Below are 18477 nucleotides of genomic sequence, written 5' to 3'. Positions count from 1 at the left end.
TAATGTTGGCAGCTTTACAGCGGAGGAAACTGAGGCATTTATTTGAGATTTCCATTCTATTTCTTCTGAATTGCTTCACAAACTACTGTTGAGTTGTTATGGTTTTGAACTTGCCTCTTTGACCTTCCTGTTCCACTTCTACTCCCGCCTCGATCGGACGGATACCCCAGGGTTCTGTTAGGAACGCGGGCCCTTTAAGGAAGCCAAGGGCCTCACTGATTGGCTGGGGCTCGTAACAACTGTCATGGCCAGCCAATCCCGAGGCGCTGCGGGGCAGGGCGGTCCCAGCCGCGATACAAGGGAGCCCTGTCCTGCAGGCCTCTGCAGCCGTCACCTGGTCCCTGCGCCCCGTTACCCATTGCCGGTGAGTGAGCGCCTGCCGCGGGCGTGTGGGGAGGGAGGGTCGGCCGGCGCTGCTCCCGGCCCGGGCTGGAGAGGCTGCTCTCCTCTTGAGCTGGGCCCACTCTTGGGCTCTCCCACTGCCTCTAGAGCTGATAGGTATTGCCAAACACATTTCAGAAAAACTGCTTCTGTTCACATTGACTTGAGATCTCTTTGTATGGTTATAATGGAATTGGGACAAGTCAGCGGAGGAAATCAGCATACCACTTGATGGGGATGTCTAAATTACAGCAATTTTTTCCAAAGATGGACAATGGAGACAATTACAGAAAGCCTCCTGTCACCGGGTTGAAATTTGCAGGTGGGAATGACCTAGTTTGGATCACAAAAACATTTATTGAAGATGATCGTGATTATGCGACCAGTCATAAATTCAGACATTGTGTTTTTTGATCAGGAAATAAATGCAGGTATTTGGATGTTAGAAGTCATGGAATTCATAGTCTCTCCCTGAAAATCAAATTTGGATTTCCAGAAAGATTGTCTGGAATTTGCAATTCTCCTCCCTCAAAATACACCTTCCCTCAGTAATCTATAGGATAGCCAAGATAGGGCTAGAGCATTACAGACTCTTCCAAGGACTCATAAGTAATTAAAGGAAAAATGAAGGCAGAAGGGACCCAAGTCAATTTTCTTAGCCCTCTGAGACATGCTAGTGTCACAAGTTGTAAAAGTAGTAACACATTTGTAATCCATGATAGTGTTGGATTTTTTTAGACTTACCTTATACAAATCAGTGAAATCAGTTATTCCTATTTGCAAGATCACACTTGCTTTTTTTCTGATTAATATTTTTGTAAGTGGAAGAAAGAAAATTGAGAATATTCTGAACACTCCCAGATTTTGGAAAATCGATTTGTTACCAGTAGGGAAGGGGTGGAGGTTAAAATACTGAATCCATTGAGGGTAAAGTTTACAAGGTGTGGCACACGTGTTTTTCAGGTGTGGACTCCTGAAGGAAAGCTTTTTTTTTTTTTTTTCTGCCCAGCTTCCACCTTTAACCCTTCTACCTGGGAGTGTCCCAAACTATAAGCTCAGTCCCAAGAGAGCAAGGCCCAGAAAGAGGTAAATCTAAATCCTAAACTTCTGGAGTGTCTCTCTTCTCTAGATAATTGACATGAGGACTGTCCCTCTTCAGGGGAGATCCCACCCCGCTTACAAACAGGAGCGTTCTAAGGGACACAGAACTGTGACATACAGAATGTGCGCATGGAGACTAGTGGACAAACGTTTTCTTTATGTTTTCAGCAGATGTAAAAATTCAATCATTCTGTATTATGTGCAGAAGAAAAAATAATAAGGAATGGCAATGACTTGAGCCTAAATTCTTCTTGTACTGCATCATCTGCTTTGTGCAAACATTTGTGGGAAGTAGACACCATGGAGACTGTCAAGATGGATAATGTATTGCTCAGGCCTTTTAGGCAAGTTCTGCTGGTCTGCTGTCAGGTCTGTACGTGGGGTGCTAAAACTTAGAGAAAGAAGAGAATTGCTAGATCTCCTTACCCTCGCTGGGTGGCCTCTATCTTTGGCCACAGGTTGTTGGAGTGGGACAGAGGGAGAGAAAAACCTTATGACTACCCAGGTCTTTTCTGCACCCTGCCTCTTCTCTCTTGCCCAATTTTAACGCTGATTCTGGCTCAGCGGTCACTATAATTCTAGGTTGTGTTCCTTGGTCAGAACACAGGGAAGCCACTGAAGTCTGGCTTGTAGCTCCCACTCACCTGGAGCACCATTGGCAGGAGTAACTCATTCTGCTTGACATTAAATACTGACCCCCTCCCATCATCTCCTAAGTTAGCAAGAACCCAAGATTTCCTGATGTGGAAGGATATGGAAAATAGGAGCTTTCTGGGCCTCCACAGGATATCTGTGAATCCTAGATATAAAGCATTAAGTCTGGCCACCCTGACAGAAGTTCCACCACACTATGCAATAACCTATTAGAAAGAAATTATATCAGCAACATTGTTGAGCAAGGTAGAGAAGTCGTAACTTTCTCTGAGTTTTGCCATGTTTTAAATGTAAAATCAAGAACTAAGTGTCTTCTCTTACTGAATGGGTAAAGAACAAAATTTGGAATTCTGAACCACCTAGAATTGCCAGCCCATTTAAGTACTTCTCAAGTAAGATTATATAATAGAGGATAGAGATGATCTCTGACCTCCACGATAGTTTGACTTGGGATTTTTGACTTTATGATGGTGCAAATGCAATATGTATTCACGAGAAGCCATATTTCAAATTTTGAATTTCAGTCTTTTCCTGAGCTACCATATACAACAACCATTCTATTTTTCACTTTCGGTATAGTGTTTAATCAATTATGTGAGATATCCAGCACTTTGTAAAATAAGCTTTGAGTTAGATGATTTTGCCCAACTGCAGGTTAATGTAAGTGTTTTGAGTATGGTTAAGGTAGTTTAGGCTAAGCTATGATGTTGGATAGGTTAGGGATATTAAATGCATTATTGACAACGATAGTTTCAACTTATGATGAGTTCATTGGGATGAAACCTCCTCCATTGTAAGTGGAGGAGCAAGTACACAATGTCAAATGGATGGAATTGGAGAATATCCTGCTAAGTGAAATAAGCCAATCCCAAAAAACCAAAGGCCGAATGTTTTCCCTGAAAAATGGATGATGATATATAATGAGGGTGAGGTGGGTGAGGAGTGAGAGAAGAATAGAGGAACTTTAGATTACATAGCAAGAAATGAGATGGGGGGGTACAAAAATGGTGGAATGAGACATACATCATTACCCTATGCCATGTATGATTACAAGAATGGTATGAATCTACATTGTGCACAACCACAGAAACAAAATGATGTACCCCATTTGTGTACAATGAATCAAAATGCAGTCTGTAAAAATAAAAAAATAATGATTCAAAAATCACACAAAAAAGTGCATTCCCGAGGATATTTAAACATAGGTATGTTTTCTGTCCTTTGGGAACTTCAGTACTAACTTGGAGAGGACAAAGGAGAAACTGGAGGAAGATGGCTAAGTGATGTCAGAAATGTGTGGATGGAAATAAGTGGCATGTTGAAGAGGGACAGGAGTTATGACAGGATTGATGTACTGACCCTGAGACACCTAAATCTTCTTAAAACACAAGGGCAGTGAGCACACAAAAATCTGTTCTCAAGATACTCAAAGCATCTTCTGAATCACTTCTCCTGAAATGCAAGGTTTTATTGTCCACCTGTACAGAGGGTAAGAGGATGAGTGTTGTCCACCCTCCTCTCAAGATTTACAGCAGGAAGAAAAACCAGGAAATATGGAGCCATATACTTATAGAGTAGGGAGAGATTTTGGAAATGATCTATTCCAGTCATCTAGACTTAGGTAAGTAAATGACGGCCAAGCTGGTTAAGCTAGGTGGCTAGTTAGGAGCAAAGACTAGAGTCTAAGCCAGAATTTTTTTTTTTTTTTAACTTTGTCATAAGGTCATGGTAGCCCAAAGCAGAGTGTGCAAGGATGTATGTAGTATATTATTTTAAGTCTCCTTTTATTTTTTACACTTTAGATCAAGATGGGGTTTATATTTTCAAAATCTATGAATGAAAACATGAAAAATCAGCAGGAGTTCATGCTTACGAATGCCCAACTTCAGGTATGTTTAGAAATAATTAAGCTGTCATGTTGTTACAATGGTTAAGTTCTGCCACTTGTACTTCAGCTGTTCTCTTCGACCTTCCCCCTCCAAAAAAATTAAATAAAAAAAAATAAAATGATCTTGGGGCCTCTTTCTCAAAGACAAGATGAAATGAATTGCTAATAATCTGGCAAATGCCCTTGTTTGTCTCCAATCCAGATACTTGTTTCAAAATTTCCTTTCTGTAGAAAGAGATAACTACTTATTGAGTATGATAGGTGGAATAATGCCACATATATATATATATATAATTATATATATATAAATATATATATTCAGAGAGAGAGAGAGACAGAGAGAGAGACAGAGAGAGAGAGTTTTAAGGTACTGAACTACTCTACTTCTGGCTTTGAGATGGAGTCAGTCAGGATTGAGAGCCAAAGGATACAGGCAGTCTCTAGAATGTAAAAAAGACAAACAGATTATAGGTTCTCCACTATACCCTCCATAGGGACTAAGTCCTGTCAGTCATTTTGTACTATAAACCTCACAACTGTAAAATGATAGATTTCTATTCTTTTAAACCATTAAGTTCTTATAATTTACACCTTTATACCAGATTATACAATGAGTAGATAAAAAAGATCAAGCACAGTAGAGTGTTGTCTAGTTGCCTAATAAAAGTTGTCAAAAAGCACATTGAAATGTTGGAATTCAAAATCAAGGGTTGAAAGTTTGACCCAAATTGTTTTCTTAAGATTTTAGATAAAGATTTCTAGGTCTTGGTTGTCCTTTATGATGCTGGGAGTAGACGGTTCTACTGTTAGGCAGCAGAGCTAGTGGTTAAAATGAGGACCAAAGCCAGACTGCGTGGATTTGAATCCCAGCTGCACCCCTGACTAACTATATGATTTGTGCCTCAGTCTCCTGATCTGTACTCTAGAGGTAATAACATCCCCCTCAGAGAGATGTTTTAAGGAGTAAAGTCAATATATGTTACATAGAACCACACCTCCAGTAGTTAGAAAAATGCCTCTAGACATTAAGGTGTATTAGGTATTGCTGTTGTTATTGATATTAAAGACTGATAATAGTGTCCTGTGCAGGATAAATATTTCTTTTGGGGGAATGAAACAATTGAAAGAATGGACAATTGAATTATTGTTACAGAGCAAAGTGACCTACAAGAGACCAAATATTAGATATTTGAAACCAGTCAATTATTTCAGATACTTAGAACATCCTTGTCAAAGATCTTTGGAAACTATAGTCCCCATGACCATCAGTGTCTGTGAAGGATTGGGGATTTTAGCCTAATGGAAAACTCTTTAATTAGTCTGTTATAGAAGCCCTGAGACACCTACAGCAGAGATGGAGGACTTTATTACTCACAGCATAACAAGCAGCATAAATATAATTTTTGTGTCAATTCCCAATGCCCTCTAAGACTCATGGAGGTGACAAAGGTGGGCATGGACTAGTTGGGTGCTGTTCGGTGGATTTATATCACATTTGAGGAATGCTTAGCTTGGGAAATCTTCTGTGTTTATAATGAGCCATGAACGAGGGAGGGGTGAGGGGAAGAAGAAAGGGAGTTGCTTTATCTCATTCCTCAAGGTTGCTCACTGAAGCACAAGCAAGAAATGGCTCATGTAAAGAGCAGTTAGGGCCTTCATTCTTGACCTAACCTGCAAGAATGTGCAGGGACATTCTGGGCTCATGATAATATCCTGATTTATCAGATTCTGAGAATAGCTTTGAGGTTTTTTCCACCCATCCCAGTGATCAGGTTTTACATAGCTGGGACAGGTCAAATGGCAGCAATTTAGCCATTGCTTAGCTGAACCAAAGGTGAACCCAGGCATTTAGGGGAATATCTGTGAGTCCAGGGTCCTATTGAGCCAGCAGTTTTATCTCAAGTGGAAGAGTCAGGGGGAATAAAGTTTTCCCCAGAGGCTGGCTATTGCTCTCTTATGCATAACTGAGATGATACTTGGATATGAACAGGCTAGCCATACTCTCAAACACATCATTTTCTTTAAACAAATTTTTTATTTGTTCTTTTTAGATATACATGATAGCAGAGTGTATTTTGATATATTATATATATGGAGTTTAACTTATTCTAATTAGAATCCCATTCTTATGGTTGTACATGGTGTGGCAGTTCACTGGTGGTGTATTCATATATGAACATAGGATAGTAATGTCAGATTCATTCTACTGTCTTTCCTATTCCCATTCTCCCTCCCTTCCCTTCATTCCCCTTTGGCTAATCCACTAAACTTCTATTTTTTCCTCCCCCTTATTGTGCATTAGTATCTTCATGTCAGAGAGAACAGTCAGCCTTTGTTTTTTTGGGATTGACATTTCACTCAGCATGGTAGTCTCCAGATCCATCCATTTACTGGCAAAAGTCATAAAGTCATTTATTTTTATGGTTGAGTAATATTCCATTGTGTATATATGCCACATTTTCTTTATCCATTCATCTGTCAAAGGGCACCACAGTTGGTTCCGTGGGTATTGTGAATTGAGCTGTTATAAACATTGATGTGGCTTATGCTGATTTTAAGTCCTTTGGATATATACTAAGGAGTGGGTTAACTGGGTGAAATGGTGGCTCCGTTCCAAGTTATCTGAGGAATCTTCATACTGCTATCCAGAGTGGTTGCATCACTTTGCAGTTCCACCAGCAATGTATAAGTGAACATTGTTTAAACATTGCCAATGTTTATTGTTACTTGTATTCTTGATAATTGCCATTCTGACTGGAATGAGATGGAATCTCAGTGTAGTTTTAATTTGCATTTCTCTAATTGCAAGAGATGATAAACATTTTTTCATATTTGTTGATCAATTGTATTTCTTCTGTGAAGTGTCTGTTCAGTTCCTTTGCCCATTTATTTATTGGGTTATTTGTTTATTTGATGTTAAGTTTTTGAGTTCTTTATATATCTGGAGATTAATGCTTATCTGAGGTGCAAGTGGTAAAGATTTTCTACCATTCTGTAGGCTCTTCATGTTTTTGATTATTTCCTTTGCTGTCATTCTTGATTTTACTTCTTGTGCTTTAGGAGTCTTGTTGAGGAAGTTAGTTCCTGAGCTGACATGATGGAAAATTGGTCCTACATTTTCTTCTAGTAGGGGCAGTGTCTCTGGTCTAATGCCTAGGACCTAGACTAGGAACTTCCTTTGCTTAAACAGGCCAGTTTATGGCCTTTCCCTCATTACTGCAGCCTGGCAAATAACTACAAAGAGTATTTGGTGCTGTTTCCAGCAGGTGGCGCTGCAGTACAAGGCAATGGGCCTCTCTTCACGTCACCTGTCATTTCCCCTATTTTTCCCAGGGACTTTACCATGTTTGTATAAGAGCACCTGGGAGGGTATTAGGGTATTCAGATCCTCTGGTCACTATGGGTTTTATAATACAAACATGTAGCACAGCAATTTCATGAAACATTTATATGCAGTGGGAAAGTGTGGACACAGTGCAGTATCTTGAATTGGTTCAAGGTCCCTCTAATTTCCCTTCTTCACTATAAACTTTGCTCACTCTACCAGTTGAGTTCAGATGCTTCCTCCTACCCTCTCAGTTTGACACAAACCAAATAATATGACGTAAGTACTTCAGGGGTTATCATATAGGTTCAGGAGAGCACGTGGGTAGGCGTGATCAGGAGTACAAAGGGTAGGAAGGACGTTTTGTTCTTTGACTCCTCATCACAGAATGGACACTCCTGTGTGCCCCTGGCTGTGGAGAGCACTGCTGTCCAGGGGAATTACTTTTTTTGCCTTCACTGGTGCCACAGTGCTGCCCTGTGGCCCTTGATAACCTGGGCCACCTTAGTGCTTAGCACACCTCTCTCCATGGGACCAAGTAGACTCTGGTACCTGCCTCCAACAGAGCCATAAAAAGTTGGGTCCCTCTTCAAAGTTCCCCAGCACACCCAGACTTCTTCCTGAAAGACCTCAAGTCTTTCCTGAGGGCAAGGAGCGGGGAAAGCAGCTTGGTGCCAGAAAGCAAGCTTTTGTATTTACTTTCAGTTTCAAGTGGCTTCCTGCCACGGCTCAACAAATTAAATGTCTAATGGTTTCAGCTGACCCAAAGTTCTATATACTCATCCTTGACACTATTTTTTAGGCTTCAGGGACCCCTTGCTTCAGCAGCCACAGACACGTTATATTGCCTTTGGCTGGAATATGGAACCTGCTGCCCTGTTGTCATCAGAGCATTCTTCCTGTCTCCCACCCCAGAGGAGAGTATTGCCATAACTAAAGCACTATTTGGGCAGCTTGTTTCAACCCTTTATGTTTATTTTTATTTTTTTGCAGTACTGGTGATGGAGCCCAGGGCCTCACGCAAGCGGGGCAAGCACTCTACCACTGAGCTGCATCCCCAGCTCTCAACCCTACTTTTTGGTGCTCAGTCTCACTCATCATACAGGACAGTGTGTTGCTTTACCCTCCCACCCTCACCATGCAGGAGAGAGCATGTATTATGAGATCTTAGGGATTTTACTCATGTCCTCTAACTCAAACAATGAGAGCTTTGTCTTTTCCAGAAAGCCATGTGTCTATCATCGTCTCATCCTTGTTGCCCAAATTGGTTTTTGCCCGACTTGCAAATTAACAAGTTAGCTTGTTATGATTTCACAGATGCTGGTGGAAGACCTTATTCTCACCGCACAGCATGCTGCATGTTGGCATCAGTCTTCTGTGTACTCCATTTCCCATGGAGGGGATGTAGGCGAGCCTAGTTGGAGGTTGAGTTGCGTACAGTGGGTTTGTAAAATCTACCACTTTTATTGTGAGTGGCAAGCAAACCTGCATTTTAATGAGGAGGAGATGCTATCATCCCTCAAGGCTGCTAACCACAACTCTGTGAAAGTGCCCAAAGAGAGAGCTGCATCCCTGGCCTACACCGCAAGAACGTGCAGGCAGACCCAGGGACTATGGGGGATTAATTTTTGTAACACATGTGCTGGTTAAGAAGACTGGTTTTTCTATTGATTGTTATTTCCTTGTTGATTATTATTTATCTGTTAATTTCAAGGAAGGATAGCCAGGAGAATATAGATTACACAGTTGAACAAGTCTTGGAACCCTGAAGCTACTTGAGTTCTGATCCTAATGGGGGCAGCCTAAAGAGAAACATTCTCATCTGTAGTAGTTTTGGGAGAGCAGGTTGGTCCTTAAATGTTCTCTATTTAAAATAATTAAACTTCCAGAATCATTCTTGGGTTTGGGGCTATTCTTTCTTTCTAAAAAAGCATCATGGAGTATTTGACATATACAACAGAATATATTACAATAAATGTTTAAGTTATGAAGCATAGTAAAATGAACATCAGCCAGCCCACAACTAAACTTGAGAATTATGTTATCACAATACTCGGGAGCTACGTGTAGGTTCCTCCCTACTCGTTGAGTGACTCCAAACTGAAAGCTAGGCTATACGTGACCTCCTGTCTAGAAGTCCCTAGGACAGAGGAAGACCTGGCAATTGTGATGACATGGGCCCCTGGAATGGAGGGTGACATGAATTTATAAGATCTTCAGAGGAGAAATTACAAAAAAATCCTGATTGAAATACCATGCTTAAATAATATATTGAGCTTGTGATTATGTGTTGTGTGTATGTGTTGACTATTTTTTTTAATGAAAATGATAAATAATAGAATAAATAAGCAAAATTTTTATTAGAGAAAAATATAATGACTTGAATCCTTATTCTAGTGGGTTTTATTTCTACTTTACTTTGTAAAAGAAAAAAAGGAAAATCACAACTCAATAATTTCTTATTATCATTTTTTCTTTCATGGAAAAGGACTAAAATTAGAAATTTAGCAACAACTCCTATACCAGTGGACAGGTTCTCAATCTTGGATGTACATTTGGTTCATTAATGGGCTCTTGAATATTTAGGTCCTGTCCCAGACCAATCAGATCTCTCATGGCTGTGTGTGGATGTCATTGTTATTTTAAGCTTTCCAGAGGGTTATAGTACACTGTCTGGCATGAGAAACTTTGTCCTTTCCTTTTTTCTCTTGTGATGCTACATAACCATAATTAGTGATTGAAAGTGATTCGATGAAATTTATGTAGGAGATGGAACCAAATAAGTTTTCACTTCATAGTAAGTTAATCATGAAATGAAATTAATCATTGGGGTCTGGTCAATCAAAATTTGTTAAGTCCTGAAACTGAAATGTTTTCTTCTATTGAAAGATGGAGGAAATTCATACTATGAGTTATAATGATATTTTCAAATCATGAGCAATCTTCAATTTCCCACTAGAAATTGCCTTTTCTAACATCTTACTGAGGGTGATGGATAGGTAGTCAGCAAGCTTTTACTCCTATGAAAATGAATACTTTCTTAAAATGCCACTAGGTGGCACACCTAAACTAATTTTATTTCACTTGAATGTCCAGAAAAGCACCTTGCTGTTATGAACTAGGATGGAAACAGGAAATCTAAAACAGAAAGAATGGGAGAACGGATTTCATAGGTCCATGCTATGCGACAATGCTATTGTGGTTATAGATTAGTTGTGCAATGAATAAATTTTTTTCATTGTTTGCTATGTTTGGACAACAAACCAAAGATTAAAAAACAAAACAAAACAGAACCAAAACAAAAAACAAAACAAGAAAAAGAAAAGTCAAAAAACTCAAACCAAAACAGAGCAAAAACCATGAAAACAGACTTTAACCTGTACAGTGAAAAAAATGAAGGCAGAATTTATAGACTCCTTTCATTTTCCTTGAAAGCATATGAAAGATAGTATTCTAAATGTACTAATAAAAAGAAAACAGTTCCAGACACATCCTGTGAGGGTTTTCTTAGCCATTTCAATATTCATTTTTCCATCTCTATAAATTTCTATGGAATGCCTAACATGTGCCAGCTGAATCAGGAGCTAAGATACTTTGCTAAATGAATTTCTTCTTCCAAGCAATTCTTGCTCTTGCCCAGGGGCAGTGGCAACCAGCAGTTTCAATACTGTGTTCAGAACTGAAAATTCTGTAATGTTTGTGAACCAAAATTGAGTTGGTGTCAAATGTCTTCAAAGTGCTAGAAGATTATGAAGCAAAATCTTCCAGTTTGAGAGGAAAACCCCCAAACTCTATATTTAGCAAAATTGTACATACTTGCAGATGAAAAGAGAAATTCAGACATGCAGATATTCAGAAAATGAGTCATCTAGGTGTCATTGAAAAAATTAACTGAAGATATATAATCTTGCCAATGAATAAAGACATATTAAGAGCTACCAGCAAAATCTAACTTGCTAATATGCATATAGAGCCAACATTTTAAGCCAACATTTTGGCAATCTTGTTTCTTCTACCCTATCTTCCTTTACCTTTATTATTATTATTTTTTTGTTTTTGGCTGGAATGTACTTTATAGCAAATTTCAACTTAACTGTACGTACTTCAGTATGAATCTCTGACAGATTGTATGCTATACTACAATGCTATATAGACAAATCAGATAGGGCTAAAGATTAGTTGTGCAGCAACTAAACATAGTTATAACCATATTTAACTAAATTAACAATAATTCTTTCCTTTCGTGATACCTTATCTCATTGCTTCATACATTTTTTTTTATAATTGTTTGAAATCCGAATCCAAGTTTTTGCATTATACTTGGTTAGTAGGGCTCCCAAGTCTTTCTTAATTTGTGACAATATCCCTTCCTTTTGACCTGCCATGCATTTGTTTACTGAAGAAACCAGGTCATCTGTCTTATGGCTGTCCCCTGATTGCTTCCTCGTCAAATTATTGAACATATCCTTCTGTCCTTCTGTCCTTCATCCTTCCTAGATGCTGACATAATCCAGGGCTTTGCTGAGACTCAGGTTCAGTTTTTTTTTTTTTCAAGAATCCCTTAGGAGTAGAGTTTGTACATCACACCACAAGCATATAAGACATGGTTGTCTTATTTTCAGTGATGTCAACCTGACCTATCCCTTATAACGTTCCCCACCCCCTGTCATTGTGTGACTTTACTATCCATTTGTGATCATTGCATAGATAGATTACTTCATTCGGGCTGAGAAATGGTGATTTAAAAAGATTCTTTCTTTCTGCATTTATTAGCTGGAAGCTTATTAAGAACTTTCCTTTACTAACTATTGGTTATCTCAAGTACAGTTGGTACAGGAAGCACAAAATGAATGCTTGACCCTTTCTTTTAATTTAGCCATTTTCATAATAGTGAACTGATACCAGAGCAATCTACATATTTAACAAAATGATTTTTATTTGTATACTATGACTGTAAACTCTTGATGTATTTTAATCAGTTGCAGTCATTCTTTTTGTTTTCTTTTTTCTTTTTTTATTGTAAACAAATGGGATACATGTTGTTTCTCTGTTTGTACATGGAGTAAAGGTGTACCACTTTTGTAATCATAAATTTACATAGGGCAATGTTGTTTGATTCATTCTGTTATTTTTTCCCTTCCCCCCACCCCTCCCACCCCTCTTTTCCTCTATACAGTCCTTCCTTCCTCCATTCTTGCCCCCCTCCCTAACCCTAACTCTAACCCTAACCCCTCCCACCCCCCATCATGTGTCATCATCCGCTTATCAGCGAGATCATTCGTCCTTTGGTTTTTTGAGATTGGCTTATCTCACTTAGCATGATATTCTCCAACTCCATCCATTTACCTGCAAATGCCATAATTTTATTCTTCTTTATGGATGAATAATAGTCCATTGTGTATATATACCACAGTTTCTTTATCCATTCATCAATTGAGGGGCATCTAGGTTGGTTCCACAATCTGGCTATTGTGAATTGAGCAGCTATGAACATTGATGTGGCTATACCTCTGTAGTATGCTGATTTTAAGTCCTTGGGGTATAGGCCAAGGAGTGGGATAGCTGGGTCAAATGGTGGTTCCATTCCAAGTTTTCTAAGGAATCTCCATACTGCTTTCCAGAGTGGCTGCACTCATTTGCAGCCCCACTAGCAATGTATGAGTGTACCTTTCTCCCCACATCCTCTCCAACACCTGTTGTTGCTCGTATTCTTGATAATCGCCATTCTAATTGGGGTGAGATGGAATCTTAGGGTGGTTTTGATTTGCATTTCTCTTCTTACTAGAGATGTTGAACATTTTTCCATATGTTTGTTGATTGCTTGCAGATCTTCTTCTGTGAAGTGTCTGTTCATTTCCTTAGCCCATTTGTTGATTGGGTTATTTGTATTCTTGGTGTAGAGTTTTTTGAGTTCTTTATAGATTCTGGAGATTAGTGCTCTATCTGAAGTATGATTGGCAAGGATTTTCTCCCACTCTGTAGGCTCTTTCTTTGCATTGCTGATAGTTTCCTTTGCTGAGAGAAAGCTTTTTAGTTTGAATCTATCTCAGTTGTTGATTCTTGCTTTTATTTCCTGTGCTATGGGAGTCTTGTTGAGGAAGTCTGATCCTAAGCTGACATGTTGAAGATCGGGACCTACTTTTTCTTCTATAAGATGCAGGGTCTCTGGTCTGATTCCGAGGTCCTTAATCCATTTTGAGTTTGGTTTTGTGCACGGTGAGAGATATGGGTTTAGTTTCATTCTGTTGCATATGGATTTCCAGTTTTCCTAGCATCATTTGTTGAAGAGACTATCTTTTCTCCATTGCATATTTTTGGCACCTTTGTCTAGTATGAGAAAATTGTATTTATTTGGGTTTGTGTCCGTGTCCTCTATTCTGTACCATTGATCTACCTGTCTATTTTGGTACCAATACCATGCCATTTTTATTACTATTGCTTTGTAGTATAGTTGAAGTTCTGGTATTGCAATACCCCCTGCTTTATTTTTCCTGCGAAGGATTGCTTTAGCTATTCTGGGTTTCTTATTCTTCCAGATGAATTTCATAATTGCTTGCTCTATTTCTGTAAGGTGCATCATTGGGATTTTAATTAGAATTGCATTGAATCTGTATAGCACTTTTGGTAGTATGGCCATTTTGACAATATTAATTCATTCTTGTTTTTGATGCTCAAATTGTCCCATTTTTGGCTAGGGGGAGCTCGTTCAACCTGACATCTGTGTCCTTCGAATAAGAACCAATCAATCCTTGTTGTGAGCAGGTTTCGTCTCCCACGTTTAAGTATATAGTTTAGTAATAAGGATTATTATGCTTTGTGTAGTTGCTCTGAGGTTTGAATGAGGTGATACATGTGCAGGAATTTAGCACAGACCATGACCCCATCTAACACTCAGCAAGGTCAGTAATGTGAGCTAAACTTTTATTACTAGCAGTGTTGTCGTGCATTCACTTACCATATATTTGTGGAGCCCTGCTCTACTCCAGGCAATAATTTGGAAGGGGAGATACAACAATGCACAATGCTGGCAAAGTCCCTCCCTCATGGACCTTACATGCCGGCAGGGGTGCCGGCACCAAGCCAACTAGCCAGGGTGTGTTGCTGGTGTTGAGTTCTGTGAGGGAAAATAGCAGGGTTAGGGCATAATTTTCAAAGAATGTGGATTGGTGGGGAGATGCCATTTTCAGTAGAATAGATGGCAAAGACCTCTCAGAAAGGTGACATTTGAGTGGAGCCTCGAGGGAACTGAAAATGTAAGCCAAAAGAAAGTGTAGAAAAGATGGTTTCAGGCCGAAGGAAAGTGAGGGCAGAGACTTGGAGGGGGAGGACCTGTGTTGAGTTGGAGGAGCACCAAAAAGTCCGGTGTGGCCTGAGTTCTGGAAGGGTTGGGGAGAGACTCTGATGGCCCAGCACCCATCATGACTATTCTGACCTGGGAAGTCATGAAAGGGTCTGGTGTAGAGGAATGGCATGACCTGATGCTTTTTATGACATGAAATATATTGTGTGCTCAATGTGCTTTTTCAGATACACAAAAATTTAAACAAGCAAATAACTTTCATCAGAAAGAACACTTTAAAATTGCCTAAGCCTTCATAACTCCAAAGTCTGTTCTTCTTGTGCCCTCCCATCTGTTTTTCTATTTGCTTTGGGTGGAAACTTTGCCAGCATCTTGAACTAGAAAGGGCTCTGTGTTCTCAGAAAAGCAAAACAGCACAGTATGTACTTTGTAGACTTGTGGTGACAAGGAACCCAAAATGTAGAGTAGGTGGTGAGAAGTTGGGGAGAGTAGCCAGATCTTCTGCAGGTGGAGACATGAGGGAGTAGGTGGCATGTGGCACAGGGCCTGGAAGTGTCAGGGGATTTAGCTAGGAAGTGCCTTGAATAAAAGGGGCAACCTGATCACAAGTTCACCAGGACCCTGTGCGGCTGTGAGGAAGTGTGATCAAATTCCTATGCTTGGGTCTCCAACTGTCCTCAACTTATCCTTCTGGGACCCCTTTATGCCTATGTCCCCCACACCCTCTATCTAGTCCTTCTCTCCCCATGTCATTTACCGATAATCATTTTTCTGAGGTTTTTTTTTTTTTTTTTAAATTGTGGTAAAATATACATCATATACAAATCACCATTCTAAAACTTAGAATTCAGTGGCCTTTAGTAAATCTACAATGTTGTGCAATCATTACCTCTATTTAATTTTATGACATTTGGATTACTCCAAAAGGGAAGCCTACACCTGTAAAGCAGTCACTCATCCCTACATCCCCACTCCCGCTCTTGGCAACCATGAATCTGTTTTCTGTCTCTATGGATTTGTATCTATGGACATTTCATATAAATGGAATTCTACAACACATTGTCTTTTGTGTCTAGCTTCTTTTACTTATCAAATGTCTTTCTGAGATTCAGCCATGTTGTAGCATGTATCAGTGCTTTGTTCTTTTTTTTTTTTTTTTTAATAGACTGAATAACATTCCATTATGGATATTTCACATTTTGTTTATCCTTTCATCTCTTGGTGGATATTTGGGTTGTTTCTACCACTTGCTATTGTGAATAATGCTGTTATGAACATTCTTGTTCAAGGATTTCTTTTTGAACACTTGTTTTTAATTATCTTGGGGTAAATACTAGGAATGGAATTGCTAAGTCATGTGGAAATTTTATGTTTAACGCACTGAGGAACCACCAAATTGTTTTCCACAGTGGCTGCACTTTTTACATTCTCACCATATGTGGAAGGCTTCTGATTTTTCCAGTCCCTACCAATACTTGTTTTCTCTCCATTCTTTATCTTTCTTTCCTCTTCCTTCTTCTTGCTATCTAGTAGGGTATCTAATCATAGTTTTGATTAGAATTTCCATAATGACTGACAACATTGAACATTTTTTCATGTGCTTGTTGACCATTTGGATATCTTCTTTGGAGAGATGTCTGTTTTGGTCCTTTGACCATTTTAAAATTGGATTATTTGTCTTTTCATGGTTGAGTTGTAATAATTCTTTATATAAATTATGGGTACTAGATCTTTGTCAGATACACAATTTGCAAAAGTATTCTCCTAATTTGTGGGTTGTCTTTATTCAATGCTGTCCTTTGAAGCGCACATTTTTAATTTTTGTGAAATCCAATTTTTCTTTTGTTGCTTGTACTTTTGGTGTCATATCTGAAAAACTATTACTAAATTCAGGGTCATAAGGATTTGCTCCTATGTTTTCTTCTGAGAGTTTTAAGGTATTAGCTCTTATTTTGCTCTTTGACCCATTTTTTAGTTAATTTTTTATATGGTATGTGATATATACACATACTGCACGTGGATGTCCAGTTGTCCTAGCCTGAGATCCATTCTTTTTTTAAAAAAATTCTTTCCTTCTTTCTTTTCTCTCTTTTTCTTTTACCAGGGGTTGAACCCAGGGGCACTTAACAACTCAGCCACATCCTCAGCCCTTTTAATTAACTAATTCATTTATTTTTTATTTTGAGATGTTCTTTCCAAGTTGCTTAGGACCTTGCTAAGTTGCTGAGGCTGGTTTCAAACTTGCAATCCTCCTGATGAGGTCCTTTGTTTATGAAGTTAGCCACTGTACAGCAAAGATTTGGGGTAGCAGACTAAGTCTATAACAGCCTCAGATGAAGGTCCTATCCACACAGTCTCCATGAAGAGGACATCTTGACTTATTAGTGGTCTTTGTCTAGGAATGGTAGGGAGTGAAAGTGAAACAATTTATGAATATCGTTGGTGCCATAAATGCATGTCTACAAAGGTAGACAAATGGCAAATAAAGGTCAAGTCACCAAACTGATCCTTTGCTACCTATGCTTTCCATCCAGACAGTGGGACCAGACACTTTCTACACTTACTTCACTGATTCTAGGTTTGTTCACAAACTTAAGTGAGACCAGTGAATCCAGTTATAGAAAATCAAAAGGCTCTTCTTTTTCTTTTCCTTCCTCAAGCTATAATTTTATTTTCTGATCAGAGTGAAATGTAATTATTTTTTTAGTCCTTTATTGCTTGAGCAAGAAGGAATCAGTCTTACTCTGAAATATTGTTTGAGACTGAAGATTATGAAAGGAGAGAATGACTGAACTTTCAGGCAGGTTGGCAAGGCATAAGAGGAAACCTAGAAAGGAAAATTGAGCCCCAGGTTGTTGCTTACAGGATTTAAGGCCAAGGTATGACTGCCAAGGACTATGGATTCATTCTCCTTTGTGTGTAACTGGAAGTTCACAGGCACTGGAGTCAGACACATCTGGGTCCAACCTTGCCTTCATCACTTACTGGTTGAGTGACTGTGTTAGGCAGCTTTCTGTTACTGAGATGAACAATTTAAAAGGAGGTAAGATTTTTCTTAAGGTTTCAGTTTATGGTCACTTGGCTCCATCATTTTAGGGCTGCAGTGAGGCAGATTATTATGGTGTGGAGCATGTGGAGGAGCAAAGCTGCCCATCTCATGGTGGCCAGGAAGCAAAGCAAGAGGGCTCGTTTTTTTAACAAAGCCATTTCCCTGAATCCCATTAAGCTATGAATCCATAAATGGATTAATCCATTCATGATCCCACATGATCCAACCACCTCCAAAGACCCCACTTCTGAACACTGGTACATTGTAGAGCCAACTTTGACACATGAGCTCCTGGGGGACATGAAAATGATCCTGTTTAAATAACATAGGCTTCTTCATCTCTAAGATGGGATGATATCCAAGTACTAGGTCATGTGGCAGAATATGCTGAATAATGTTCCTTTTTTTTTCTTGTCTACTTTCCTCTCTGTTTGCTCACAATCACTATTTTATTCTTCTATCTCTAATTTCATTCTTCTATTTTCACTCTTTGCCATATTTTTTAAAAAATTAATATTATTTTTTGATTCATTATACACAAATAGGGGTACAAATTTCATTTCTCTGGTTGTATATGAAGTAGAGTCACACCATTTGTGTGATCATACATGTATATAGAATAATGATATTTGTCTCATTCTATTATCTTTCCTTCCCCCCATTCCCTCCCCACTCCTCATTTTCCTCTGCACAATCTATCCTTTCTCCATTCTTGCCTTACCTCCTGACCCCCATTATGTATCACCATCCACTTATCAGAGAAATCATTCAGCCTTTGG

General features: G+C 39.0%; 1 protein-coding gene across 2 annotated transcripts in view; it reads left to right on the top strand.

The window, feature by feature from the left end:
• The first annotated feature begins 256 nt into the window (after window positions 1-256).
• PLGRKT (plasminogen receptor with a C-terminal lysine) overlaps window positions 257-18477 on the top strand; it is a 55420-nt gene continuing 37199 nt past the window's right edge. Inside the window, exons 1-3 of one of the 2 annotated variants that reach the window (XM_079113864.1) lie at window positions 346-364; window positions 1345-1467; window positions 3939-4025. In XM_079113864.1, the coding sequence (XP_078969990.1) occupies window positions 3945-4025 (81 nt within the window). In that variant the 5' untranslated portion in view covers window positions 346-364; window positions 1345-1467; window positions 3939-3944. Of the gene's footprint in view, window positions 365-1344; window positions 1468-3938; window positions 4026-18477 lie in introns of both variants that reach the window. The other variant, XM_079113863.1, reaches the window with a different exon arrangement.

Source organism: Sciurus vulgaris (assembly GCF_902686455.1).
Source record: "Sciurus vulgaris genome assembly, chromosome: 15".
Lineage (NCBI taxonomy): Eukaryota > Metazoa > Chordata > Mammalia > Rodentia > Sciuridae > Sciurus > Sciurus vulgaris.
The sequence above is the reverse complement of the archived record's forward strand: the minus strand, read 5'-3'. Positions and strand labels throughout refer to the sequence as shown.